General features: G+C 38.6%; 2 protein-coding genes and 1 pseudogene across 5 annotated transcripts in view; 1 reads left to right on the top strand and 2 right to left on the bottom strand.

Moving 5' to 3' along the window:
• The window catches only part of RPAP2 (RNA polymerase II associated protein 2), a 116,751-nt gene extending 113,384 nt beyond the window's left edge, over positions 1-3,367 (bottom strand). For all 3 annotated transcript variants that reach the window (XM_053920313.1, XM_053920312.2, XM_024565373.3), the window contains exons 1-2: positions 3,239-3,367; positions 2,442-2,487 (exon numbers count right to left, since the gene is read on the bottom strand). In XM_053920313.1, coding sequence (XP_053776288.1) covers positions 2,442-2,487; positions 3,239-3,311 — 119 coding nt within the window. In that variant the 5' untranslated portion in view covers positions 3,312-3,367. The remainder of the gene's footprint in view (positions 1-2,441; positions 2,488-3,238) is intronic.
• A 39-nt stretch (positions 3,368-3,406) lies between these two features.
• GLMN (glomulin, FKBP associated protein) overlaps positions 3,407-26,435 on the top strand; it is a 42,029-nt gene continuing 19,000 nt past the window's right edge. The window contains exons 1-8 of one of the 2 annotated variants that reach the window (XM_053921012.1): positions 3,407-3,491; positions 4,290-4,363; positions 4,777-4,902; positions 9,356-9,472; positions 14,298-14,406; positions 15,472-15,712; positions 17,126-17,228; positions 25,160-25,347. In XM_053921012.1, coding sequence (XP_053776987.1) covers positions 4,325-4,363; positions 4,777-4,902; positions 9,356-9,472; positions 14,298-14,406; positions 15,472-15,712; positions 17,126-17,228; positions 25,160-25,347 — 923 coding nt within the window. In that variant the 5' untranslated portion in view covers positions 3,407-3,491; positions 4,290-4,324. Of the gene's footprint in view, positions 3,492-4,274; positions 4,364-4,776; positions 4,903-9,355; positions 9,473-14,297; positions 14,407-15,471; positions 15,713-17,125; positions 17,229-25,159; positions 25,348-26,435 lie in introns of both variants that reach the window. The other variant, XM_053921014.2, reaches the window with a different exon arrangement.
• Positions 13,328-14,130, bottom strand: LOC112309072 (ribosome biogenesis protein NSA2 homolog pseudogene; annotated as a pseudogene).

Here is a 26,435-nt window from a genome sequence, read left to right as displayed (position 1 = left end):
TGATCAAAGATACCAACTATCCTGGTGATGTATTTGCTCCCTTCCTGCACTTGCCTACTAGAACCACCCTCGCTGGCCTCCAGGACCTTGACACGGCTCTCAAATCTGAACCTAGAATGCACTCCACTTTTCTCCCTACCTTCAAAACTTTAGACTCCAATTCCTTCCCTGGAGCAAGAGTTTTACAAAACAATCTGTAGCACTGACACAGGATTGCCAACCAGTAACAAATAAGGACATTAAAACAAGAATAAATTTACAGCTAACACCTGTTTTCCCATCATTTCATAAAGGCCATACTTAGATCAACGAAGTATAAAAGACATGAACACAGATTAAAAGGCAGTTCTTTATACTGACTATATTTAGCTTTATGAAAAACATGATTTTATTTTTCTTTTTTTGCTGCCAGTAAGATCTATGCCATGTGCTAAGATCAGTACACAACCTGCATTACGAATTGCTGATTTAATCGTTAACTATCTCAACCTGCATTAACAGCCACACTCCTCTTAGCTAATGATACGTGCAGCTGCTACCCATGGATAGCCAGGTCTCACAGTTGCCCTGTCAGAAATAATGACAGGTGGTGTGGTATACAGCAGTGGTTCTCAAACTTTTGGGTCTCAGCATTCCTTTACACTCTTAAAATTAGAGCTTTTGTTTATGTAAATTACATCTGCCAATATTTACTGCATTAAGATTAAAAGTTAGAAAGTTTTAAAGCACTCATTTATTAATAATATACCCATTACATGTTAACATTTTTAAATAAAAAATTTAGTATTAAGAGTGGAGTTTTTTATACTTTTGCAGAGTTCTTTAATTTCTGGCTTAAAAGTATTCACCTGGATTGACTGTAGAAGTATTTTGCAGTTGGAATAAATTTATAAAGGATCACTCCCCTCAACAACTATTTGGTTACCCACATGGATTTTTAATTACTTCATCATCTTGTATGATCTGCTCAAATACATTTCAGCTTATCTACATTCCGCAAATTGTAGTGCTCAAAATAAAATATAATCTCCTTAGGTTTGTGGTCAGATCAGTGTTGAAGAGAGTCGCACTATTACTTAAAGAGAAGTCACTATAATCATGCTGCTCCACAGGGAAATACAGGCATTCCTTGTTTTAATGCACTTCACGTTATTGCATTGACAGATATTGCGTGTTTTTTACAAACTGAAGTCAAGACCCTCCATCAGTAAAACGATTACAGCTCGCTTTACTGTGGTTGTCAGAAACAGAACCTGTGATATCTCTTAGATATACCTGTATTCTCCAAAGCAGCTCTCAAATCCATCCAATTTCTCCATCCCAGGTGACCACCACCCTTAACATCTTAAAACTTTTAAAACTTAAATTCTATTACTTTATTAAAGTTTTTCCATTCACATGTAGAAAATCCACATTTCTCACCACAGCCAGGTACTGTATAAATGGAATCCTGCCTTTCTAACCTTGCCCTGTGCACCTTCTTCCCTTGCTCAGAATGCTGCACACCACCTTGGGCATCTCTCCTTTTCTTAAATGACCGAACCTTGTCGCACATACTGCCATCTCTGGCTGGAGTTCTCTCTCTCCTCACTACTCTGTCTGGTTAATGCCTACTTTAGCCTTTAGGTCTCAGCTTAATTACTTTCTGAGAAGCCCCTCCCTGAAAACCTGCCACCCTTCCTGCCAACCTCCAGCTAAATTAGACTGTTATAAGTTCCTCCTCATTTATAACACTTAACACAATTTGCAATTATGAATTTATTTGTGATAATATAATTGGTATTTCTGTTCCACTAGATAGGAATTGTGTCTATTTCTATTCAAAATTATATCCTCAGGGCCTAACAGGTCTGGCATATCTTACACTAAGTAAATAATTTTTGAAAAAATGACTAATTTAAGGCTAAAGTCAATACTTCATAAAATATCATAGACACATATTATTTTACTCATACTCATGGACTACCCCTATTCTAGAAACCCTTTGTGACAGGCGATACATCTTGCCCTTTTAGAAAAAGCCAAGAGGCAGTACAAGACAACTTTCTTCTGAAAATATAGACATAATATAAACAAAGAACAGAAAAGGTTTCTTGTAGTCTCTGGCATATAAAGCAAAAAAAAAGAAAGAAAGAAAGAAAGAAAGAAAGTGTCCAAAAAGGTGGAAAAGGGATATGTGGTTATTTCAGGAATGTTTATTCCCGTAGACACGTTTCTACATATACTCATACCTTCGTCAGCAATCTAAAAGGGTCTGATTCTGGTTTTCTTAGAGCATGGGGTAGGGGCATGTAACAGTGTATGTGAGAACTTATAGTGCTTCCCACATCTTCCCCTTCTGATAATAGTTTTAAGGTAGCACCCACATTGTTTTTAAATATGGTTCAATTAATAGGGGACAAACAGCCAAGTGAATGCAGCTGTCCAAATAGTTCTCATACCTTTTAGAAGCATCTTCTTGTTTCAAGGTACTTGTCTGTTTAGTACCTAAAATTAAAAACAAAACCAAAAAACAGTAGGTCAAGTTTTACCCAAATACACTAGGTTACAAGCCATTATTTCTGTCCAAACTATACCACCTTTTCTTCTTTCCCACATATTCCAAACCTGTGTGCAAATCAAGTGAAATGGAATGGGAATCCAATTTGTTTTTGTAAATTAATGATTCTCGAAGTGTTGCTGGTGAACATGTTCCTCTTTCTGGGTTAATTTTCTCTTGAAACATAGTTGCAAAGTTAAGCACTCCTAAAAATCTGAGATGTGGTTACTTTTAAGGGGACTCTCTCCCTCCCCCAAATATTCACTCCCGGGTAAGAGGGAAGGACGTTCTTCCATACGTCGGGGAACCGGGGCACCAAAGCAGCTGTACGAATGGAAGGAGGACCTGTGCTAGCTAGGTTCAAGGGCAGGAGCACACAACCTGCCGACGCTGCCCTGGTCACTGGCCCACTCTGGCGACCCCAGCTCTAGGATCCCAAGGCCTCTACTGCCCTTTCCCGCAGAGGCAGGTGCACAGCCCATTCGGGGACAATCCTAGAACGCTAGTGTAAAGAGCCGGGGGTCCCGTCGGAGGTCTTTCCCAGACCCCGCGAGGATGGCGGTGGGGCCCTCTCGGCCTTCTCTGCCCTGATCTCCTCCCTTGCGGCAGCCTTTCGGGAGCGACTCGCGTGCTTCAGTCTGGAACTCTGTAAGGGCTCGTTCTCAGGGTCCAAACGTGGGAAGAGGCGCTTTTGCCTACCTGCAGCCTTTCGGGAAGCACGGGGCATCCGGGACTTCTGGCGGGCCGAGGGCAGCCTGGCAGATTCAGCCATGGGAAACCGTCGTCAGAGGGTCAGGACTGAACCTGGTGTCTCCCTCCGAGGCTCCGCCTCCCCTAGCGTAGCGCGAGGCGGGGCCGGCAGGGGGCGGGGCCGACGGGGGCGGGACGCGGAGAGCGGCCTGCGCGGCCCCGGGAGGCGGAGGACTACGCTGAACAGGCCACAGGCCGGCTAGTAAGTAGTCGCCGAGGGAGGTCTCGGGCTGCCGGGCTCGCAGCGGACCTTGAGCCGCGGAGACGCGGCGCCGCGGGCGGATTAGGCCCGGCGAGGCGGTGGGGCCCGAACGCCTAGGCGAGCCAAAATCGGGAGAAATGGCTTCCCTGGGATGCCGTCCGCCCGCACGCTGTGTTTTATCCGCCCTGAAGCGCGCTGCCGTGAGGAACCCGCGGACCCGCGCCCGGACTGCGGGCTGGGCCCGGGCTTACTCGCGGAAAGGGTGGGCTGCGGGAACGCGAAGCAGTTCCTGTGATGGCCCCTGGTAGAGTTCACTGCCGGGATTATTTTGGGGACTGCATCTCTTAAGGGAAATGCCCAGGTCACACTTGGGGTGGAGGGCATTTGAACTTTCACCACCCCTGGTTAGTAGTGTTGACTTCAATTTTGTCAAGTGGGACATTAAAATATAAGAACTCCCTATTGATTATAACTGATTTGAGGCCCACCTTTTGGAAATGTTCTCAGAAATGAAATACTTTGCCTTTTTAATGTGCTTTTAGTCCATGTTTGCAATCTTCTTAGGAGTGCTCTAGAGGATTTTTCTTTTTCACTTACATCTTTCAGAACTACGCTGAGCAAAACTATGCTTAAGAAAACCGAAAAGACACAACAAGAGTTTTTTTTAAACATTTTTCTTTTCTTAGGCTAACACACCAAGTTTAAATAAAAACACTGCACCTTTAAAACTTTTTTCAGAATGAAATATAACTACTTCATTGTAATATTTCTGATATATAACAGTGTGCATTATATTAGTACATTTCAGCTTCAAAACTTAAAAATAACGAAGAATGGCTGTAGAAGAACTTCAATCCATAATAAAGAGATGTGTAAGTAATTTTTTCCTTTTTTTGTTAATGTTAAATACCTTTAAAAATATGGGGAGGGCACAGGTTATTTTTAATTACATTTGTGGTCACTCAAATTGTTTATCTTCTTTAGTCCTTGCTCTCTTTTTGACCTATGAATAAATAGCATGAGGGCAGGAAAGCAAATTGGATTATTTTCCACGTGACATACACATCTAAATAGCCTTTAAAATTTTTAATACTGATCCTAACAGATTTCATTGACACAGTGGATTTCAAGGTCATTCATTAAAGTATTTATTAGGCTAATCCTAATTTTCATGCATATGCTAATGTGCAACTCACCTAGAATTTAAACAGATGTAATAAATCAAGTAGTTCTTGAATTTTTATTTGCCTAAACATGTTTGTTTTTGTTCATTTTGTTTTGCCAGCAAATCCTAGAAGAGCAAGACTTCAAAGAAGAAGATTTTGGCCTCTTTCAGTTAGCAGGCCAAAGGTGCATAGATGAAGGGTACATAGACCAGTTATTAGAAATTATTCAAAATGAAAAGAATAAGGTAAGTGTGATCTTGTGTGTACTTTTCAGTCTTTACTAGGAAGAGAATAGCCACATGATACTGTTATCCACCTTTTCATTTACTCATCAAACATTTCAGAGTTAAGTTAAATTTTCACGGTAGGAAACTGGAAAACAAAAAAGGAATTAGGACTACTCATATACTTTAAGGTACTTACAGTCTGGTGGAAGAGATAAACATGTAAACAACTAGCAATAAAGAGGCAGAATAACTGAAATAAGTGCTATAATTGAAGTATAATTAAAGTGCTTTAGAAGAGCAGGGATTACGTCTGGTTAAGCACCAAAAGTGGCATTTGGATCATTAATTGAACTGAGAAACATAAATATCAGGCAGACTAGATATTCATCTTTGGTGATCAGCACATTCTGTTCCTCCAGTCAGATTTATATAGAAAACCAAATATCAAGTAAGATGATATTCTGATGAGGAGAGCTGACCAATATCATATAGCCACAATTATCTAAGAACTCATTCTCTACAAGAGGAAAGGATCTTTTTGGGATCAGAAACAACTTTTCCTCGGACACATTGTTGGCAACATTGCCAAGTTTTGTGTCTTTGGACTTCTTGCACAAGGAATACCATATTTTTTCCATTAGAATGCTCTTTTTCATTCATAATGGTGTTTATTTATATAGTTTTCTTTGTTGCTATCACAGTCTAGTCATGCTGCTGACCTCTGATTATATCTAGGGCACCTTGATTGTATTTGAGAGAGAACTAAAACTTGTAATCATGGTGTTATAGAGCCTCTTAGTAGTTTAAAGGGCTTACCTATCCCTTTTTTTATAAAAAAAAATGTTTTTGAAAAATTAGGACATTTTACTTAAAACATTTCTTTTTGATGTGCATACAGTACCATCGTAGCCCAAAATAAAGTAAATTTAATGTTTTCCTTAACTCCTTGATTTTCCCCAATTGCACTCTCAGAGGATAACCTTTGAAAGTACTTTACTTTTAGCTAATAATAATAAAATTAATAGTAGCTAATATTTATTATCTACTATGTGCCACATTCTGTCTTAAGTGCTTTACTTCTGTTAACTCATTTAGCCTCTCCAGAATCCCATAATGTACTACTATTAAATTCATTTTGTAGTTAAGGAAACAGTCACTGAAAGGTAAGTGACTTGCCCAAAAGTAACTCAGCTTTTATGTGAAATCTAGGATTCAGAACTGTGCAGCCTGGTTTCAGAGCTCTTAATGACTCTGCTCTGTCTCTGGTTAGCACCGTGTAGCTCTTAGAAAGAAGCTTTAAAGTAGACTAGAGGGGACTCATTGACTGTGAGGGTGAGAGAGAGTGAAGTGAAAAAGATGGCTGGGTTTCTAAGAAGCCCCTGAGAGGACAATACATCCCAAACAGAAAAAAGCAACCTAAAAAGAAGAGAAAGTTTCCTGAAGGGAAACAATTAAGTTTATTTTAGAAATGTTGGTCTATGATACAGCAGGCAATTGAGAAGTAGTTAGGAGCAGGAGAAAAATAGATTAAGATGTAGATTTGTGCTTGACTATTGAAGATTAGGTGATTGTGGTAGATATAAGCATAGTGAGGCTTACTTAGTCTTTCTAGCATGAGAATCGCCTTTGATATGTATGGTCTGTTAAATTCAAAGGTTCATATTGATAAGACTGTTTGACTGCAACTTAAGTTTCTTTCAGGTGACACAGTCAAGATTGATCAAGATTTACTATTAATCTGCTTTATGTAAATGTGTTTTTTTAAATAAAGCCATATGAATAGTTTGTCCTAAGACACTATAGTGCAAGGTTTCTCAACATTGGCCCTATTGATGTTTTATAGCAATTCTGACCGCCTTAATGATGATCAAACATGTCTCTAGACATTGCCACATACTCCCTGATAGGAACGGAACAAAATTGCCCCCGTTGAAAACCATGAGTATAGCGGGAAAAACATGGGCAGTGGAGCTAGATAGACACGTGAAAGTCCTGGCCTAGCACGTGTTAGTTGTTGGACATTGGGCACGTCAGTAATCTCTAAACTTTGGCATTCTCATCTGTTGATTAGGTATAATAATCTTACTCTGTGAGGTTGTTAGTATTAAACTAAACAAGTTGTAGCTTATGGATAGTCAGTACTTATTTCCCTTCCTCATAACTATTCACTATTTACCTAATGACTGGATACCTTGTAGCTGTGATAATATATTTGTATTTTATCGAAATTATTTTTTTAGCTCAGATATACAAAATCATATTCAAATCTGTGATTTCTCTTATAGTTAATTATTTTTAGAGACTCACCTATAGGGTAGAAGGGGAAAGAAGTGCTTAGTTGGAAAAGTAGTCTCACAGGAACTAGCTAAGTTTTCAAAAGTGAGTATAGGCTTATTTAGTAAGTAATAGTGGAATAAAGATTTAATAATTTTGAAAAAAACTAACTACATAACAGAAATGCCTGATAAGTGAAGACCTAAATATTAAAATTCAAGTCACACAAAAATGGAACAAATATCAAATCAGTGAATATCAAATACACTTAAAAGTAACAGACATCTTTCAATCTGTATTTATGAAATACCTATTTTGTGACAGGCCCTACTCCAGATGCTGGGAGCAAAAGTCACTGCCCCTCTGGATCTTAAATGCTAAGGAATCCAGGATATATACATGATAAATATATTATATAGTATGTTAGAAGCTGATAAATACGATAGAGGAAAATAAAGCGCAGTTGGGGGTTGGACTGTGGTGGGTGAAATTGCACAGAGATTGGAAGGAAACGGGTATACTCATAAACTGTGGGACTATCTGGGAGAAGAGTGTGCCAGGCAGAAGAAATAACTAGTAGGAGAGAGAGAGAGATCAATTGAACTGTTTACCCCATTAGATAAAAAGGTTATTTTGTTATTAGTTTTTAAAGTCAATTTAAGTCTTCATTTTATACTGTATTTCCAACATAATTCTTGCCGAATAAAAAGAAAGGTGAAACATCTTTTTTAGAAAAATACTTAAGTGAATGTTTATAAATCTAAAGGTGAAAATTTATTTTAGACACAAAAGCAGAAAAGGGACCACCAAGTGAGGAGAGGGGATTACAGGAACTACTATAAAGGACACATGGACAAAATCAAGGGGGAGGGTGGAGGTGGGAGAGAGAGGGGGGTTCAGCTGGGGTGGGGTGGAGGGATGGGGAGAAAAGGCACACAACTGTAATTGAATAACAAAAATTAAAATTAAAAAAAAGCAATGTATTTTGCTGTGTAAAAATAAGGACAACCAAAAACCCAAATAATTATTTATCATAAATACACCTAAGTGAATATTAACATGTAAGGAGCTCAAGCAGATTGATAAAACAATTTTTTACTAGAATGTCCAGTTAATAAATGAGGAAAGATGTAAACAGTGTTTCCTCTCCTGTGAACTTTGTGTTCATGTATTCTAACATATCTTGTTTGTTCTCTAGGACGTTAGGTCCGATACCTTTACACATTGCCGTTGCAGAGCCTTTAATGTATTTCCCACTTAACTCTAGCTCTGACAAACTTCTGTTTCTGTAACAAGTCTTAGCTTAGCCATTGCCTCTTCTGGAAAACCTCTCTTGCCTTCCCAGATGGAAGTGACTCGTCTGCTATATATTATACTCTACTGTTATTTCCTTATAATTAGGTTCACGGAGAGGGTATTGTACCTATTTGTCTTCTTTGTATATGTGGTTTTTTTAAAAAACAAATGAACTAGAATGTAAATTCTTTAAAGAGAGTTATTAACTGGTATGTTCCTTGTTTTATTTTTGGTACCTAGAATATTCCAGGGACCTGGCATAGTACATGCTTGATAAATATTGATAAGTTAAAGTAGAATGCAGGACAGAGAAGTGCAATATATTATCGATAGTTTTGAAAATCAGTGCTTTTGATAATGAATGTGAATCACTAATTATAAAGATAAACTTGTACTTATGTGGTAAGCATTCTGAAATGTCTTGGAAAATAGAAGCAACTTATATGAGGGGGGAGAAAATTAACGACATGGTACCCTCTCTTTTTACCTAAGTTACATGATTATAATATGTTTAGAGATTGTCCAAGGAACCTTAAAAGGTTTATGATCATTCCTGGATTTCTTTATGAATCAGGGGAGTAAAATTCTCCATGAAAATTTAAATACTTGCTCATGGTTAGCAAATTAAGTCTCTCGTTGGAATAGAGCATTTATTTAAATCTTGGGGAAAACCAATTTACCTGATTAAAAGTGAAGTCTCGTTTGCCTTTTCTCAGTGAAAGTATTAAAAACCATCTTAAAATATTAGTATCTGTTAGCATAGGAAGTCAATGGTGACACGCTGTAGGACTTGTTGCTGCATCTGTTGTGTTTAGAGGAAATTCTAAGCTCCTCCGAGAAGCCTCACTGTGAGAGTCCTATAGGTGGCAGGATTTGCTTTATTCTGAAAATGTTATTGCAGGTCATCATCAAGAATATGGGCTGGAATCTTGTTGGTCCTGTTGTTCGATGTCTTTTATGGAATGATAAGGAAGAGGATAAAAGAAAATATTTTCTGATGCTTGATTTATTGATAAAGGTAAGTTAACACAACTGAAGTTTTCTGTCACAATACACATCAGTATTTTATAATTTCCTTTTCTGTTTAATGCTTGTTTTGTTTTTGGTGAGAGAGCGGTTTGTTCATGAAAATAAAGGAGGGGACTCTGAAGAAAGGTGCAAAGTGATTAGATGGGCAAGTCCATGTCAGTTTCCCCAAATTTTCTGGATATAAGAATTGTCTAACCTCATCATAGACCCACTAATTCAGAATCTCTGAGGAGAGACCTAATAAGCTTCATTTTTAATATTTTACAATAGCTTATTGTATCAGTGTGGAATTCAAAGTTTACAGATGTAGTTCAAGGCCACACTGATCTTTTGGCAACGAAGGAACTAAAATCAAATCTCAGTACACTTTACTCTGTGATATGTTCCCTAAAAGAATATGAAAAACCTAAAATGCAGGTGATCACAGTGAAAATAGGCATAGTGAGTAAATTAGTTGTGACTGGCAACTTTAGAAAGCATCTCTTGGTGAAAGGTTAACAGTATTATAAGTCAAAACTGATGATCAAAAAAGATAGATCTGAGAAAAATGACATAAGAATTTATTTAGGACTTCTAGTCAAGATGATGGCATCGGTAAACACGGCTCGCCTCCTCAAACACATCAAAACTACAACTAAATTATAGAACAACCACCACGCAGAACTGGCAGAAACTGAGTTGAATGAAAGTCTGACAACAACGGATTAAAGAAACCACATCCATCCAGACCGCTTGGAGGGGCAGAGATGCAAAACAGGCTGGTTCCACATCCACTCGTGGATAAAACTTTGGGAGGGATATCTCGGGAGTGAGGAGTCCCAGACCCCCTCAGCCTAGGGTACCAGTGCCAGGAATATAAGTCCCCTTAACTTCTGGCTGCAAAAACCAGCAGTGATTGAGTCAGTGGAAGAAACATCTGGAGTCCCAAGCAGTTCCCTTAGAGAACCCGATATGAACTTACTCAGACTCACTCCCCCTGGGCTCCAGCACCAGGGTAGCAGCTTGAAAGGCACCAGTGGAATACAGGGAGGAACTGAAGTGGCTGGCATCAAGACAGGAGTTAGGGGACAGCTTTCTCCCAGACAGGAAGGTGGGCAGAGCCACAGAGCTGGCAAGCGGTGCCATATGTGAGAGTCCATCAACCTGGCTAGCACTGTTCTGCTCTGGAGATCTTCTGAGGCTCTGAGGCACCCAACTACCAGCTGTTAACAGTAGCTTTTCTATATGAATGGCTGCTCTTGGGTCAAGCTTCACAACTTCCTAGATCTTTTCAAACAAGCAACAGCTGGCCTCAGTGAGCCTCCATCCCCTGCACCATTTGCCAAGGGGCCCTAGGCCCAGCACTAGCAGCAGCCAGCCTAGATTCACAGATAGGCTGCGCCTAGGAATCTCCAAGCGCAGCATAAATAGCAGCCAGCTCAGGCAGGGTGGCCCCAGGCAAAACACAGGTGGGGGCTGACCTTGACCTTTTCCACCCAGGAAACCCCAGGTCCAGTGCACCTAGTGGACAGCTACAGACCACATTGGAGCACCACCACTCTGCTGATGCACAGCTGATCCTCCCCAGAGGGCAGAGGTTGGTGGTAAGTGGTCACAGCCAATCCTTGATATTGACTGGCCTGTGTAAATCCCTCCCACTGACCTGCCAAAAGCAACCTCGTGATGCCAAGACTCAACTACAAGAGGAGGATGTGCTCAGACCACAAAAAGGGTACACCTCAAGTACCCAGCTTGGGTGATAAGGGGGGCTGTGCCACTGGACCCTATAGGACACCTACTACATTAGACCACACTACCAAGATTCAGAGTCAAAGCAGCTCTACCTAATACATAGGAACAAACACAGGGAGGATGCCAAAATGAGGAGACAAAGAAACATGGCCCCCAAGAAAGAACAGATCAGAACTCCAGAAAAAGAACTAAACAAAATGGAGATAAGCAATCTATCAGATGCAGAGTTCAAAACACTGGTTATAAGGATGCTTAAGGAATTTAGTGAGGACCTCAACAGCATAAAGATTCAAGTCAGAAACAAAGGATACACTAATCGAAATAAAGAACAATTTACAGGGAAACGACAGTAGTGTGAATAAAGCTGAGAATCAAATCAATGATTTGGAACATAAAGAAGAAAAAAAACCAGCCAAACAGAACAACAACAAGAAGAAAGAACCCTCAAAATGAGGATAGTAGAAGCAACCTCTGTGACTTTACACATTCAAACATTCACATTATAGGGGTGCCAGAAGGAGAAGAGAAAGAGCAAGAAATTGGAAATCTATTTGAAAAAATAATGAAAACTTCTTTAATTTGGTGGCGGAGATAGACATGAAAGTCCAGGAAGCACAGAGTCCCAAACAAGATGGACCCAAAGAGGACCACACTAAGACACATCATAATTAAAATGCCAAAGGTTAAAGAGAGATTTTTAAAGCAAGAGAAAAGAAGTTACCTCCAGGGGAGTTCCCATAACTTTGCAGGCTAGAAGGTACTGGCAAGAAATAAAGTCATGAAAAGCAGGGACCTACAACCAAGATTGCTCCACCCAGCAAAGATATTTAAAATCAAAGGGCAGATAGCAAGGTTCCCAGACAAGAAAAAACTAAGAGTTCATCGTCACTAAATCATTATTATTGACCATTATTATAAACCATTATTATTATATGAAATGTTAAAGGAATGTATTTAAGAAAAGAAGATAAAAACAATGAACAATAAAATGGCAATAAATACATACCAATCAACAATTGCACATAAGAACAGAGGCAGTATCATGTATACAGAGAGCGTTTTGATAGTTGCCAGGTGGGAGGGGAGTGTTGGAAAAATTGGTGGAGAGGTGAGGGGATTAAGAAGTACAATAGGTAGTTACAGAATAGCCATGGGAATGGAAAGTACAATATAGGAAATGGGGTAGCCACAGAACCTATATACATAATCCATGGATGTGAACAATGGTGTAGGGATTGCCTGAGGGAGTGGGGGGTGCTAGGTAGAAGGGGGACAATGGGGGGAAAATCAGGACAATTGTAATAGCATAATCAATAAAGTATATAAAATGATAAATGTTGAGATCAATGAAAATAAACATAGTTGGAAAGAGAGAACACTGTCTACATAGTAGTTAATAACTATGAAGACTTTTTAAAAAACAAGGCATGAGGTGATCACATGGGCATTTAGAAAGCAGTGCAAAGTTTTATCTGCTCAGGAAGGACAAAAGGGACTGCATTTATCTAAATAGCATGACAATGTGAAATAAAAAGATCCGCTTGCTGGGAACTCTGAGAACCCAAAGCGGCCTTCAGAGGAGACAGACAGAGCTCAAAGGAAACCTCAGCTCTGGCGATCAGACTCTCCCTTCCCATTTCTGTAACTTTTTATATCTTTTATCCTCTCCCAAGGATATGCTTATTGATTTTAGGAGAGGGAAACGGAAGGAGAGAGAGGGAGAGAAACCAGTCGGTTGCCTCTCCAATACACCGACCACAGACGGAACCCACAACATAGGCCTGTGCCTTGACTGGGAATCAAATCTGCAACCTTTTGGTTTATGGGGTGACGCTCCAACCAACTGAGCCGCACTGGCCAGCGTGCTTCTTTTTAGATTTACAGTGATCTGACAATCATGGATTCTGTTTTGTTATTTGATACAAATATATGTATATTTCTTGTAAAACTGGGCCGTTTTAATGTTCTTTACAATAAAATAAATAGTTCCCTTGATGGCTACAGACATGTCAACTGTTCTAATATTGTAGTATGCAGAAACGTCACCGTCAAGTTTTCCCGATTGGGGCATAGACTTCAATAATTAGCAGGAGTTACTCGTATGAAACTGCTATCAAACCAGTAAGACTGCATTTATATATCCATCATTTTCAGGATTATTGGTAAAAACCTGGGCATATTTTCCCCCAAATAACCTTGTCTCCTTATATCACAAGGCCCAACTTGCTTACATTCACCTCAGTGACAGTACCTTTGGTAGTAACACCCAAACTTGTATAAAGTAGGGATGAGGGATTCCTCTTTACACCAAGTATTGGCAGGCAAAAGGTGGCTTTCAGTTCAGGATGTATTACATGAGCCGCCTTGAAACAAGCCCATTGGCCTAACGAACCTCGTGTTATATGGTTTTGAGTAAAGCCGTCTGCTAAAAGCAGACTTTGGTAACCATCCTCTTTCATGATTCTTTCTTCTCTTTCCTGTTCAAATAACTTTTCATATCTCTGTTTCTCCCTGGGCACAAACTTTGCACAGAGGAACTTTAGGGACTGTCCTTCTCTGTCCAGTAGAGAGACAGGTACTGCTCTGTGTGGAGTCTTTCCGTTATTCTTTTGTTTTGGTGTTTCTCTTTTCATGCCTCTTGATAGTCTTCTTTATTTGTATTTTCTCTGCATGGTGCTGCTTATGGTAGAGCTTAGCCTTCAGACCAATCATCTTTTTTGCTGCCTTTGACCATTCATGAGCCTCTCGACCTACTTTCTCTTTTTCTCATGGTAATCCAAACGATATCCATAGCTCTTACGGTGTAACTTAATATACTCATTTTGGGGCATGGTTACGGCTGGGGTGCAGTCCTCCGTGCACGAAGAAGCTTTCGACTTTCAGGTCTCAGACCCACAAACCAACTCCATGCAACTTGCAACAGGAAAGACTATTACATATTTTTTAACAATTGTATGAGGTACTTTACTGTTAAGCAAAAATAATTATATTTTCTCAGTATATATGCCTTTAAAAAAAATAATAATCATGTGGCTTTAAATACAACTTGTATTAAACAGGTTCAATTGTGAATATTTTTATAGTTATGTAATCCAAAAGAATTATTGTTGGGTTTGCTTGAACTGATTGAAGAACCCTCTGGAAAACAGATATCCCAAATTATTCTTCTTTTACTTCAGCCATTACAAACAGGTAATGATTATTTTGATACCTAAGTGTTTTCTATTTTCTGTGTAACTGCCTTGATATTACCCCCAAATGTCAACAATATACCAAAGTAAAGTTTATGACTAATTATGGAGTAGTCTGCTTAAACTGGTAACAGCAGTGCCAGTTTGAGTCCTGCTGCTCATAGAAAGATAACAATACCTGGCTCAGAGTGGGTACCTAGTAAATGTTTTGTTGAATGTCATGCTGTTTTTCATGTGATGTGTTGTAAACAATAGCTTTTTGCCTGACCTATCTGCACCTTACATTCTAGAATTTATTCTATAATGTATTTAAAAGATGTCTGCAATACTCAGTCTGATAGCATTGTGGTAGTCTTGTATCTTGTTAAGGACAGTATTGGGCAGGGCATTGCTCATCTTCAGCTTTGGGAGGTTAGAACTGAGAACAGCAAAAGTACTGCTGAAGAATGAAACAATAGGTATGGGAAGAAAAGCCTTCATGATTAGGTGATGTAACAGTATTGTTAAGTAATAGACCTTAGCGACCAAGGCAGACAGTATTTATCTATGGAAAGAGACTGTTTTTTAATTTTATGACCTACATGTATCTTTAGAGTCTGATATAAGAGCCCAGAATCAAATTAGAGAAAATTTGTTTTAAATGTGAATGCCCAGCAACTTTATACACCTTGAAGTATTCAGTCTTCTAGAAATATTCAGCCTCCTCTATTTTTATAGTGCCTGATAGTTTACAAGACACTTGTTCTTATTTTATACTTAAAACAATCAAAATATATGGAAAAAAGTGTTTCTGTTTTAAGTATGTAACCTTGTAAACATACCTGAACAAGATTTCATGGTGTCTATTGTAAAGTGCCATAATTGTAAGATACTCTATCATTTCATGCACCACTAAGAAAGGGGGGGAAACTGCACTGCCAATTAAGCTATTATATGTCATCCTGATTCCAGAGTTGTTAAAATATGAAAAAGAGTGTCTTACAATTCTACAATAACTGAACTTCTTGTCTCATGTTTAGTGTGCTTAATGAGGCTACCTCAAGTAACAACTTGGTGTCTGTTTTAGTGATACAGAAACTTCACAGCAACAAGGCATATTCAGTTGGATTAGCATTGTCTACCATTTGGAGTCAGCTCTCTCTTCTTCCTGTTCCATACTCAAAAGAACAAATACAAACAGATGACTATGGCCTTTGTCAATGTTGCAAGGCCTTAATAGAGTTCACTAAGCCTTTTGTGGAAGAAATCATTGATGACAAAGAAAACTCACTGGAGAATGAAAAGTTAAAGGATGAATTACTGAAATTGTAAGTATATTTTTAAGAACAATTCACAATGGACAAAAGTATTGATAGTTCAGTTATCTTATGTTTTTTGTTTATTTGCTTGCAATGGAAATACAAATCTAGTTTCAAATTTTGAATTTTCAAGGAATATAGGGTTCAGTTGATGTAACACGGGCATTTAATGAGATACTGCTATTTTGAAAATTAAATGCCCAAATCCATTTGTTTAATTTACTTTATATAATTACCTTTACTCATATTAGTAAATGAATAATAGAAGCTGAGAAAATAGATAGATGTAGCTCAAAGTATCTGGTCTTGCTGTGGGGGGATTGTGTTTTAACTCTTCCAATGAAAGCAGAAGCAGCACCAGACAGCTAAACATCTACCTTGAGTGCGAAAAACAGTAGTGGAGTGCCTGATAGCATTCACTCCACTGTTCAGTATGGCTTTCATTAAGATGTGCTCTAAGTGAAACATATACTTGGATTTTGAAGACTTGTTATAAAAAAAACTCAATTTTTATACTGATAAATTATTGAAATGATAATATTTTAGATATATTGGGTTAATAAGATAAATTATTTAAATTAATTTTTTTTGTTTCTTACTACTTTTTAAATGTAACTGCTAAAAATTTTTAACTTATGTATGGAGCTTGCATTATATTTCTATTGAACAGTCTTGAACTAGAGTATTGAATTACATGGACCAATAATTTTATTTATTTACTTATTTTTTAGAGAGGGGAAGGGAGGGAGAAAGAGAGAAACATCAAAATGTGGTTGCCTCTCGTGTACACCCTACTGAGGACCTGGCCTGCAACCCAGGCATGTGCTCTAGACTGGGAATTGAACTGGTGACACTTTGATTCGCAGGCCGGCATTCAACCACTGAGCCACACCAGCCAGGGCCAATAATTTTATTTTTAAAATTTTAGAAACTAAAACTGTTAACTTTCTACTCTGTCAGGGTAGGACATTAAGATGTAGTTTTTATCATTTATAAAATCCATTATTTCATGAAAGAAAAGATATTTTAAGTAAAGCAATGAGAAAGGCTTAATCAAAGAAGAGTTTGGTTTTCTAAATAAAACAAATACAGCTTTATGAAAAAATTGGTACATTGTCCCGATTTTTCCTTGAGTTAACAAAAATTACATCATGGACTAGCACTGGTCTTCAGACAGACATTCCGTATCCGTTGGAATAGTCCAGAAACAGAACTGAAGCTTACCATATTGGGTCTAGCAAGGTGTTCTCATGCTCTTCCCATTACTAGTAAGAAGGATTCTTACATCACCAATTTGATACACCATTGAGGTATTGGTGCTATGTAATTTTCCATGTACAATTAACTTAGATATGTTTGTAGCCTAAGTGCTTTATAGTTAGGAAGTGCTATATTCATAGTTACCCATTTCTTGCACCTTAGTTGTTTCAAAAGCTTGAAGTGCCCTTTGCTGACAGCACAATTCCCTGAACAGTCTGAAGAAGCTGAAAATGATCCTTTAAGGTGTTTTGCATCTGAAATAATAGTAAGTACAGCTAATTTAATCTGTATAAAATCTTCTAAAATGTAAAATGTTGTCCTGCTGTATTCTCATGTACTGCACGTGAGCATTTAAGTTGATAACATTTATGTATGTATTTTTTTTGTAGAACATAGATAAACAAAAATAAAATAAATAGCAATATTTTCATTACCCAAATAAAAATAATAACACCTTCCAGACATTTTTTGCTTTTATAGTCATAAATAAACACTACATAATATATAATTTTTTTCAAAAACTCTGTCATATTTGTACTTTTTTGTAATCTATTTTGTTTCTCTTAGCATATTATGAATGTTTCTCCATTGGTGAAACAGTATTTCATTGTATGGATTTAGCATAATGTATTTAACCTGGGCCGTGTAAGTTCAACATGTTGATTTTTAAAATTTTTCATTATTGTAAAATACACCAACTTTTTAACTAAATCTGTGATAAGAATCCTGTTAACCAAATCTTTGCATATTTTCTTTTCTTTTTTTACTTGACATGGCTTCTTTGCCTACTTCTTTAATTGTTAAATTACTGCAAGTGAGATTTCTATGCCAAAGAATATCCTTATTTTTAAGGATCATGATAAATATTTTCAAAAAACCTAAGGAAATCAGTACATTTAATTTTACTGATTGATTGAGAAAGAGAAACATCGATTTGTTTTTCCACTTATATGTGCATTCATTGGCTGATTCTTGTATGTGCCCTAACTGGGGATCGAACCCACAACATTGGCCTGTTGGGACAACACTCTAACCAACTGAGCTTCCTGGTCAGAGCAGTAAATTTTATTTTAAAAACAACTTGTCTTTATGCATCAAAAGTATTTTTAAATGTGCTGGGATTTTATATTAGAGAACTAATCTGAAATATAGAAAAATTGGTACTTGAGATTGATAGTCATGAAGTTAGAGCTGTAATTGTGGCTGTTGGTTTTCATTACCACATTCATCTGCCCAAATGCAGATATATTGTAGGTGGGAAGTTGGATTTCATTAGGTCGGAGTTTTGAGAACTGTGTGAGTTCTACAGTGCAAATCAAGGGAGAGTCAAGAGCATTGAGCGTGCCATGCAGGGGAATGCCTAACGACGGACTGTAGGGTTTAAGCTCAGTAAGGTGGGAAGTTAGGATGTACTAAATGTGAGACATGGTGAAAAGATGATAGGATCACTAGATTGTAGGTCCTGGTGTGAGTCACAGGGTGTTGGAGTTAGGTTACTTAAAGGAGTGAGCCGAAAACATCAGCATTTAAAAAACAGGATACCTAAGGTTTTCTTTAGGGGCCTCTGAAGAACGAGATATGCATAAATGGCAGGAAAACCATTCTGTGGGCTCCACAAGCACAAGAACTTTGTCTTAGTCACCTGGGGTATCCTTTACACCACGGAAATAGGCCTGGGTATATCCCTCTCACTGATCTGCCAACAGCAATCAAGGCTAAACTACAAGAGGAGGATGTACTCAGACCACATGGAGGGCGCACCTCAAGTATCCAGCTTGGGTGATATGGGAGGCTGTGCCACTGGACCTTACAGGACACCTGCTACATTAGGCCACACTAACAAGACACAGAGTCAAAGGAGCTCTACCTAATATGTAGAAACAAACACAGGGAGGCTGCCAAAATGAGGAGACAAAGAAACATGGCCCCCAAGAAAGAACAGATCAGAACTCCAGAAAAAGAACTAAACAAAATGGAGATAAGCAATCTATCAGATGCAGAGTTCAAAACACTGGTTATAAGGATGCTTAAGGAATTTAGTGAGGACCTCAACAGCATAAAAAGAATCCAGTCAGAAATGAAGGATACACTAACTAAAATAAAGAACAATTTACAAGGAAACAATAGTAGAGTGGATGAAGCTGAGAATCTCAGCAATGATTTGGGTCATAAGGAAGCAAAAAACAACCAATTAGAACAACAAGAAAAAAGAATCCAAAAAATGAGAGTAGAAGCAGCCTCTGTGACAACTTCAAGCATTATAACTTTCACATGATAGGCGTTCCAGAAAGAGAAGAGAAGGAGCAACAAATGGGTCTACTTGAAAAAGCAATGAAAGAAAACTTCCCTAATTTGGTGAAGGAAATAGACATGAAAGTCCAGGAAACACTGAGACTTCTGAAACAAGATAGATGCAAAGAGGCCCACTCTAAGACACATCATAATTAAATGCCAAAGGTTAAAGGTAAAGAGAGAATCTTAAAAGCAGCAATAGAAAAGTCGTTGCCTAGGAGAGTGCTGATAAGACTGTCAGCTGATTTCTCAAAAGAAACTTTACATGCTAGAAAGGATTGGTGAGAAAAATTCAAAGTCATCAAAAGCAGGGACCTACAGCCAAAATTGCTCTACCTACAAAAGGTATTATTTAGAATGGAAGGGCAGATAATGAGCTTCCCAGACAAGGAAAAAACTAAAGGAGTTCATCACCAAACGACTATTATATGAAATGTTACAGTGACTTATTTAAGAAAAGAAGGTCAGAACTATAAACAATGAAATGGCAGTGAATATGTATCTATCAACAATTGAATCTAAAAAAACAAACTAAGTAAACAAGAAGAACAGAGGCAGAATCATGGATACGGAGAGCCTTTTGATGGTTGCCAGATGGGAGGGAGATGTGGGGGAATGGCAAAGAGGTAAGAGGATTAAGAGGTACAAATAGGTAGTTACAGAATAGCCACAGGGATGTAAAGTACAGTATAAGAAATGGAGTAGCCACCTGGCTGGTGTAGCTCAGTGGATTGAGCGTGGGCTGCAAACCAAAGGGTTGCCAGTTTGATTCCCAGTCAGGGCACATGCCTTGGTTGTGGGCCAAGTCCCCAGTAGGGGGGCATGTGGGAGGCAGCCACACATGGATGTTTCTTTCCTTCTCTTTCTCCTTTCCTTCCCCTCTCTCTAAAACAATAAATAAAATAAAATAAAGTTTAAAAAAAAGAAATGGAGTAGCCAGAGAACTTATACAAGACCCATAGACATGAACAATGGTGTGGGGATTGCCTGAGGGAGTGGGGGATGCTGGGGAGAGGCAGGCACAGGGGGGAAAATCAGGACAACTGTAATATCATAATCAATAAAATATAATTTAAACAACAAAAGAGTATAGGCCTCTCCATTGTTACTAATGCTAGAGTCCAGTATAATCTCCTAGATATAGTATAAACACCATCATATATATGTACCCTATTTTGAGAGATGGAATGAAAATTGGAAAAAGTTAAAGAATTTTAAGCCTGGCAGTGACATAATCAAATTGTGTTTTGGATTCATCGCTTTAGTGGAGGATGAACTTAATGGAGATAACATTGGAAGTGGGGAGACCAGTGAGGTGTCTTTGGAGTTAAGTAGGAATGATGAAAGCCTGAGTATGGAAAAAGTGGTGGAGATGAAGAGGAGCAGGACGATTTGAGAACTTTATTGTATGTGAAATTTAAAAAATTTGGTTGATTTGATTTAGAAGCATAGTAAAAAGATTGGGTCATGGATAAGTTTTTTGCTTGGGAAGCTGGGCAGATGAAGATGTCAATAATTGAAATAGAGAATACACAGCAAGGAGCAAGGGTATTTTGTGCTCTAAAAACATGTTTTGTATTATGGACATTGTAAAACATCCAGAAAAGTAGAAAGAACAGTGTAATGTACCCTCATGTACCCTTTACTCAGCTTTAGCAATCATTGACATTTTGCCAGTCTTGTTTTGTCCCTGATTTTTGTTGCTGTAGTATTATTTTAAAGATTTTATTTATTTATTTTTAGAACAAGGGAAAGGGAGGTAGAAAGAGAGGGAGAGAAACATCGATGTGAGAGAGAAACATTGATCAGTTGCGTCTTGCATGCACCCCAACCTGGGACTGAACCTGCAACCCAGGATTTTGCCCTGACCTGGAATCAAACTGGTGACCTTTCCGCCGTGCAGGTCACTCACTGCCCAACCAACTGAGCTACACCAGTCAGGGCCTGCTGTAGTATTTTATAGCAAGGCCTAGATTTATCATTACATCCGTAAGTTTTTTAAGTATGCTTCTCTAATTGGTAAGGACTTTAAAAAAAAATATCCACAATGTCATTATGACACCTAACAAGATTAACAATAATTTCTCAATATATAATACCCAGGGAGAGCAGGTTTTTAAGGAATAAATTTTGATTAAGAGGGGATGAGATCACCTAAAGAGATCAATGTGAGAAGATAAAAGGGCTCAGGACTGAACTCTACAGCACTTAAGAAGAGCCCACCAGAGACCAGGGAAGAAGAGTAGTAGAAATATGACAGAAACTGCGGTAGCAGAGTTTCAGGAAGAAGGAAGTGATTGATATTGTTAAGTGCAGTAGAGAGAGCCTGTAAAATAAGAGTTGAAGAGTCTTCATTGGATGTAGGAAGTAAGGTTGCATTGGTAATCTCAGCAAGAACAGTTTGAGTGGAGTACTAGAAACAAAAATATCATTGGAGTGGGTAAAGGAGTACATGAAAAATGAGAAAAAGGAGATAGATAGTATAAGCTATTCTTTCAAAGAGTTTGGAAGTGTAAGGAAGAAGAGTAGCTATAAGACATGGGCTTAGGGTGGGAAGATAATGGGGGAGGTAGGGAGGATTGAGCATGTTTATAGCCTGAAAGGATGAGAACCATTAGAAGGAAGAAGAGACTGTTCGGGGATAACAGAAATAATGCAGCTTGAGGAGAGCGGACAGCTGGGCATAGGATCAAGGACGCCTGGAGAGAAGGTCAGAATGGGCATGCATGTAGAGAAATTTGTAGTAGGGATATAATATTATAATTGAGGGGAATCAGACCCCCTAGCCTTAGATTTCTAGGTAAAGAAGATTTCTTAAGAATGAAGAGGTAGAAATGGGGATTGAATAAGGAGCTTCAGGAAACTGGTAAAGGTTTGGAATACTGAGGGGAAAAGAGAGAGATGATGGTAGACGATGTAAACTCGTCTGGTTGGAGACCCCAGCTGTGCTAATAATAGTCTATAATGTGTGATTTTCTACATTTAGCTGCCTGGGTGTGAAAGTGGAGAAGGTAGAGGACAGCTATTTTTTCAAGGCTAGCATTTTATTGGATAGATGCAGCTAAAGGAAATAAAGGGTACAGACAGTTCAAATGACCAATAGTGTATTGGTTGGATAGGGAAGGAAGGGGAGTTAGGAGGGGACATAAGGATAGATTAAAATGAAGGGATTGCAGGACTGGGAAGTCAGGTAGTAAAGCAGGTTGGTAGGAGAGGAGATTAGAGGTAGTGGTCAGAAAATGAGATGATGGAATTAGGTGCCAAAATGGATTAGAAGTTAAGGTCACTAGAATTTGGAAATTAAGAATCATGAGGCTGGCCTGTTAGAAGAGTTATCTACATGAACATTCAACTTTTGCAGAGTTATAGCAGGAAGTGGATAGAGATAACGATTGTGAGCAGGTACCAAAGTCTCTAGTGAATGTTGAGAAGTGACCAGGAAGTCAGCATATGACAGAGATAAGGACAGGTGAAGGGCAGTATGATACCTGCCTCAAAGGAAAAATGTGCTTTTCTTTTGAGAGTGCTGGAAGAGCCAAAATAATACTAAGCCTCTACCCATACCACCTTTCCCCACTGCTGCCTTCCTGGCTGTGCGATGTAAGAGGTATGAGAGTATGAGGAGCTCCCACAAGAAATCAGTCAGGTGATTTAGTGAATAAGTCTGTCAGTGAGATAGAGCAAGCATCTTGTGCAGAGGTTGAAGGTGTGGGAGTGAGTTTCTAAGATCAGAGTAGAAGGAAGGAGCATTACAAGTAGAAAGAGCCAGCAGTGAGGAAGCGTGGAGCAATCAAGAATTAGAGGTGAAATCAGGGTAGGAGATGAAGTGAGGAGGTGCCTTCTGTTTTATGCTCAGGTAATTGTGGCATGCTAGCGTTATGGCCTCAGCCATCCCTCCTTTGGCACAAGTTATTCTGATAGAGAACTGTTGGAATATCCGACAAGCTGCAGCCTAGAAACATTTCCGAAGGGGCAGAGGCTGCCATGGAAAATTGTAGAGTGGCAGGTATATCCTGAACCTGAGCAAGACTGCCGAATGGTGCATGGATAGCGAAGGCCCTGATTTAGAGCAGCACTGTAGAATCCGGTTAAATAGGATGATTTTTGAACAGGCCAGCCTTATTCTAGGGAAAAAAAAAATGTAGCATTGGCTGAATGGAGAAATGGAGCTTCATGATTAAGAGGATGTTTGGAATCTAAGCATAGGAAACTTTTACAGCTGGTTATAGCTTAAACTTGTTATAGCTGGTGTTACAGCTATAACAAGAATGCGTGGCTTTAAAAATCAGTATAGCAGTATATATATTTAGCATCTGGCTGATGAATAGCAGTCTCTTGTGACTGAGAGTGATTTTCCATTCTTCCTTTTTGTGTTCTGAAATGACTTATGAAGCCATCTGGAATCAGCAGGTTTTAAAGTTTTACTTGGTTTTATAATTCCCAACTATGTCTGGCCCAGTGTGTAGTACTCAAGCATTTATTGAATAAATAAGTGAATAAATCAGAAGGTATTCATTCCGATTTAGCTGTTTTGATTATTCCCTTTTATTATTTTTGTTTTTAACTTTGAATTTATTAGGGTGACATTGGTTAATAAAATTATATAGGTTTCAAGTGTACAGTTCTATAATAACATCATTTGCATGTTGTATTGTGTGTTCACTATGTCATCCCTTTTTGATTTCTGTGTGGTAGTTTGTTGTGACCTTAACTTTCTTGTACTTTTTTTGTGAAGCTTCTTAATAAATATTTGACATAGGCATTATGTCATTTTCTACATATGGATACTGAGTGAAGTTAGGTAACTCATCCTGTGTCTCACAGCTAATGAGCGGTGGAGCCAAAATTCAAATAAACTGCACTGGATTCTGAGGGTCAGGCGCTTTCTGGTATACCAAGAGTAGAAGTAGAGTAAGAGGCATGGGAGTGACCTTAGACTTTGAGTCTCTTTTTTTTCTCTTTTTCTTTCCTTAATAAAAAAAAGATAAAACTGTAGTCTTATCCACTCATGCAGGAATGCGTGTCTCTCTTTTATGTCTCAGGAGCCCATAGACTCTGAGATACCAGCAGTGTTTCCTTGACCTTTGCTGCCACTGAGCAGTGTTCCTCCTGCCCACTCTGTATCTAGGTGGACAGCGGTCATTGGAGCACTGCCATAGAGTATTCTTCACCTGAGTCATTAACTGTCATTTCATGGTATTTGTATGTCTCACATATGTAGATTGCTCCCCCAAATCTCTGAAGCACCTTGATTTAAAAAATTGTGATAAAATATACATGACAAAATTTACTGTTTTAACTGTTTTTAGGTACACAGTTCAGTGACAGTAAGTACATTCACAATTGCTCTGCAACCATTACCACCATCCATCCCCAGAACTTTTTCATCTTCCTGCTCAGTTCTTTCAGGTTGTGGGCACAATTTATTTGCTTGAAGCTATAGAGTTGAGGTCCCCATTTTCTTGCTGACTGTTGGCCAGGGACCACTTTCAGCTTCTTCAGGCTGCCTGTAGTTCCTTGCTATACAGCCTTCTCCATAGGCTCTCTCCTGACATAGCAGCTTAGTTCTTTAAAGCCAGCAGTGAAGGGTTTCTGACTCTCAAGGAGGGCCTGGACCCTCTTTTTAAAGCCTACCCAATTAAGGCAGGCCCACCAAAAATTGTCTCGCTTTTCAGTAACTCAAACTCAGCTGACTTGGGACCTTAATTACATCTGCAAAAATTCCTTCACTTCTCTCCTGTAACATAATCTAATCATGGGAAGCATCTTGCATGTTTTTTTGGTTAAAAGCAACTCTCACAAGTCCCACCCACATTCAAGGGGAGGGGATTATACAGGATGTGAATATGGGGCAGCACACCAGAGTCTGTCTGCTATAGCTTCCTTTTTTTATCCATTTCACAGGGTTTTTTATCAGCAATTGGATATCCTTTCCCCAAAATGATTTTTAATCATGGAAGGAAAAAGAGGACTTGGGATTATCTTGAACTTGAGGAAGAAGAAGACAAACAATTAGCAGACGCTCTGGCTTCTCTGGCATATCTAGTATTTGTACAGGGCATCAGCATTGATCAGCTGCCAATGGTCTTAAGGTAAGAGGTAGTGTTTGGTTTATTCATGTATTGTAAAGGGAATATCATCAAGCTCATTTATCTAATCCAATATATGTTCATTACTGTACTAAAATATTTTAAATGAAGTATAAACAAAAGCTCTCTGTATTTTAAGTAATACTGCCTGTAATTCAAAAGCCAGTAGTCAAGTATTGAAAAGGGATTGGGGTGGTGTTGACAGAGACAAGAGAGAGAAAGCGTTAAATTGGGCGTAGTGTTAAAGCTGTTGGGACCACCCCATATTGTAAGGGAGGGCCTGGCCAGTTACCCACGGGGTAGTCTGAATCACCATCATCTTTTCACTGGATTCCTGATGTAATCCCGAGTGCCTATTTATCAGTCCCTTAATGAAAACCCTTCAGTGGCTTCTTGTTGCTCTGCGAATGAAGTCTCAGTGCCTTGACATGAGACAAGCTTATGTATAACCTCATGGTTGGTGGTTCTGATTCACCCCTACCACCTTTTTTCTTGTTTATTATGCTCCAGTAACAGACCTTCTTTTGGTTTCTCATATGTCATGAACTTTCCTTGCTGTAGGACCTTTGTATATGCTCAGAACCATCTTTATCCTTAAATGCCACTTTCTGAGGAAAAAGCCACCTTTCACCACCCTATTTAGGTTGGATCTTCCTGTTAATATTAACTTGACCTTTTCCTTTTCCCACAAAGTCTATCAAAATTTTTTAAAATAAATATGTAATTTTTATAATATAATACCTTTTGGCTGTTAAGGTCCTTAATAAGGATTATGTATATGTCCTGCAGGCCTGGAGTGTATCCCTTTGTGCACATTTGTATGTTTATGTAAGAAGTACCTGGGATATGTTTGTACGTAAATATTACAGTAATGGCTAGCACTTGCGTGCTCACCATGTATTAAACACTATGCTGACGGTTTTGTGTGCACTACCTAATCCTAGTAACCCTATGAAGTAGAGCATTATATCATTTCATAGAGGAGAATAACAGACTTAAACAAGTTAAGATACCACCTAAGACCATACAACTAATTAGTGGGATAGGTGTAATTTCAACAGTTCCATGTGACCCAGAGCCTATACTCTTCA

Source organism: Desmodus rotundus, chromosome 3, assembly GCF_022682495.2.
Source record: "Desmodus rotundus isolate HL8 chromosome 3, HLdesRot8A.1, whole genome shotgun sequence".
NCBI lineage: Eukaryota > Metazoa > Chordata > Mammalia > Chiroptera > Phyllostomidae > Desmodus > Desmodus rotundus.
This window is presented reverse-complemented; position numbering and strand designations above follow the sequence as displayed.